At 39.2% G+C, this 3,382-nt stretch overlaps 1 protein-coding gene across 1 annotated transcript; it reads left to right on the top strand.

The window, feature by feature from the left end:
• Positions 1-474: 474 nt before the first annotated feature.
• Positions 475-1,164, top strand: LOC120910683 (taste receptor type 2 member 39-like). The gene has a single exon (XM_040322435.1). It carries the CDS (start codon positions 475-477, stop codon positions 1,156-1,158), a length of 684 nt encoding a protein of 227 aa, XP_040178369.1. The 3' UTR covers positions 1,159-1,164.
• Positions 1,165-3,382: the final 2,218 nt, after the last annotated feature.

Here is a 3,382-nt window from a genome sequence, read left to right as displayed (position 1 = left end):
TCTTTTACTGAATGTGGCATCTTTTACTGAATGGCATCATTTACTGAATGTGGTATCTTTTACTGAATGAAATCAATACTTTGAAAGTAAAAAGTACAACAGTGATCTGTTGTTAGTGCACCTCATAAAACCCAGGGACACCATTACTAGATACAGTTCTTTGTCATATAGGCCAGTCAGAAAAATCTATCTATATTTTCTAGCTTTATGATGCTTGATCTACACTCTGTTATTATATTGACTGTGCACAGTGTATTCTGTTTAACAGGGATAACTGGCAATGCATTCATCCTATTAGTGCATTTCCTAGACTGGCTGAAGATATATAAATTCAACCCTTGTGATGTAATCATTAACTGTATAAGTACTTCCAACATGTTTCTTCAAGGGGCAATTTTATTTAACGAGGTCTGCTTCTACATGTATCCAGTATTTCTTTATCACAAATGGGTAATCAACTCCATATTAGCCATCATGACTTTACTGTCATTCTGTAGTCTTTGGTGCTCCACCTGCCTATGTTTTTACTATTGCGTGAAGATCGCTAATTTCAGTGGGGCGCTCTTCCAAAAGCTCAAGACAAAGCTGCCAAGAATGGTACCATGGATGTTAATACTCTCCTTTGCTATGTCTTGTTCTGCCGGCATACCAGCTTACTGGGACCTAAACATGGCAGTTTCCTCTGTCGCTACTAATTTTACAAGTAACATAACATTAGCACTTTCTTTCGACGTTAAGAGCAGGTGTGGTTGTCTTTTTCAGATGTACATGTTTTTTTCCAGTGTGGCGTTCGCCATTATTTTTTTTACAGCTGGGGCAATCATCACATCTCTCTGCAAGCATATGATGAGGATGAAACAGAACAGTGAAGGTTCTGGCACTGGGAAAATAAATTCTCACTTATCAGCTGCAAAAACGGTTACCTCTCTGTTACTTATTTACTTAATATTCTATGCAGCTTTAAATTTTATATTTAATGGATCCTCTTCAGAAGTAGGCAGTTTATTCTATTCTCTCTGCTTCATTGTGGCTGCTAGTTTCCCAACAATAAACTCCTTAATTTTGATCATGGGGAACAGGAAACTTACAAATGCTTTTAAGAAAATGTTGGGTATAAAATCTGTTTCTGGTGGTAACAGTGAAGTTACTGGATCCTAATTTGTATAAACTTATAAGTTGGCACCCCACCAAATTGTATAGTTGGGAACAGAATTGAATATGAATAGTGAGGATTATAAATGCCAACAAAATGACTACATAGCAATTTTGTGGCCGTCACTACCACCGCCAAACTCCCATAACATTGTATAGAATGATATAATCCTCTCTAATACATTATTACATTTTAAGTAGATCTAAACCAAATCACCAAAATCTCATATAACAGGGGTATTAAAGTAAAGTTCTGGTCAGAAAAATGATCTTATAGCAGAGATCTGAATTGCATGTTTGCACGATGACTCCTTCACATCACAACCCCCCTCCTCTTATATCACAACCCCTTTCTTACATCAGTGTCTTCAGTCCCCCATTTACATTACAGTCCTCCACTTTAAATCTCAGTTTCCACTTCACAGTAGTGTCCTCAGCCCCCCTTCACATAACCATCCCCTTTATAGTAGTGTCCTCAGCCTCCCTTCACATCAACACCCCCTCACCCCACATTAGTGTCCTCAGCACCCCTTCACATAACCTCCCTCTTTATCCCCTTTACAGTAGTGTTCTCAGCCTCCCTTCACATCAACACACCCCAAACCCAGAGTAGTATCCTATGTCCCCCTTCACACCCCCAATATTAGTGTCCTTATTTGCTTTCTTCACAGCACCCCTCCCCACAGCATTGTCCTCCTTTGCATCACTTTATGTCACCTTCCACCCTCAACAGTGTCTTCCTTTGCCCCCTTCACTTTACCACCCCACAGCAGCATCATATTTTGCACCCCTTCACATCACTCTCCCATAGCAGTGTCCTCCTTTGCCCCCCCTTCCCCTTCACATCCCTCCCCACAGCAGTGTTCTTCTTCACCCTCCTTCACATCACCCCCCCCCACAGAAGTGTCCTCCTTTGCACCCCTTCCCATCACCCCCCCCCCACAGAAGTGACCTCCTTTGCAGACCTTCACATCACCTCCTCGAAGTAGTGCCTTTCATTGCCCCCTTCACACCCCCTCACAGTGATGTTCTGCTCTGCCCCTTCATATTACCACCCCAGTATTTTACAGCTGTGTCTTAGCATCCATCACTTTCCTCCCTTGCACGGTACACAGTAGAACGGAGGGCGAGAGGCACAGCAGCATTGGATGGATGTTAGGAGCAGGACCTGCCCGGAGTTGACTTTTCATATTAACAAGCTGCTGATTGGTTGCTAGGACAGCCCATAACAACTGCCCATTAACTTAAAAAGTTAACTTGGGTAACTCCCACTCCTACTATTTGTCCAGTGCTTCTGTGCCTCCTGCACTCTGCTTTTCTGTGTGAATGACATCAGCGGAGACTGGAGGAAAAACTGTCTCATAAATGATTTGACCATAGTGGTCTGGATAGGACAGTAACTCGATACGGGTCCTGGCCGCTTTCTGCCATTTAGTGATGCCTGTCATATAAGCTTGAACAAGTTATTGTAATTCCAAAATTGTTTTTAATATTTTTAAATCTAGAGCATTCATAAACTTCTCCTTATTGAGCATATTTCCTTTTTCACATACATGATTAAATCTGAATTTTTGGCTATAAAATTACCTACAACCCCCAGAATATTATATATTTACATACGTTGTAAAGGCGTTGTAGAAGAAAATTATAGTATTACAATTTTTTATGTTGCGTGATATTTGCACTGCTGTTAATCAAATCTATATTTTCAGGAAGGAATACACAAAACAACTTATATCACACACAAACAATTTAATCCCCCTTTTTTTCAAAGTAAATGATGAGGTAGTGAGGAGTAAAAAGTTAACAAATATGTCTAGCCTCAAAATGGTAAAAAATTATGGTACCTAAAATTATCAATAGGCAATAGACTTTTAATGAAGTCACGTGATCTAGTGACAATACGCAGATCCTGAATTAACATTGTGTATACCATTTCATCGACTAAAAGATTTTTGTCTACTAAAATACAACTAAAACTAAAAAAATTCAGATGACTAAAATACGACTAAAACTAAAATTGCATTTTAGTCAAAAGATTATCACTAAAACTAAATTGAAATTTGACATAAAAAATAACAGTGGTGTATACGTGCACTAGACATTTTAATTATTGTAAGTGCATTTTATAATACATTTGTTTGTGGTTTGAAATACTACACTATGGCAGCTCCTATGTGTCTCTGAAAAAGTGGCATGCAAGCAGCAAAGTGTGGAAGAGTGTTGTTTT

This window comes from Rana temporaria, chromosome 8 (genome assembly GCF_905171775.1).
Source record: "Rana temporaria chromosome 8, aRanTem1.1, whole genome shotgun sequence".
Lineage (NCBI taxonomy): Eukaryota > Metazoa > Chordata > Amphibia > Anura > Ranidae > Rana > Rana temporaria.
Note: the sequence above shows the minus strand (reverse complement) of the source record. Positions and strands in the feature narration are given on the sequence as shown.

Bases quoted from the DNA above. Each gene is read 5' to 3' on its own strand.
- LOC120910683 (XM_040322435.1), top strand. From the start codon at position 475: ATGACTTTACTGTCATTCTGTAGTCTTTGGTGCTCCACCTGCCTATGT.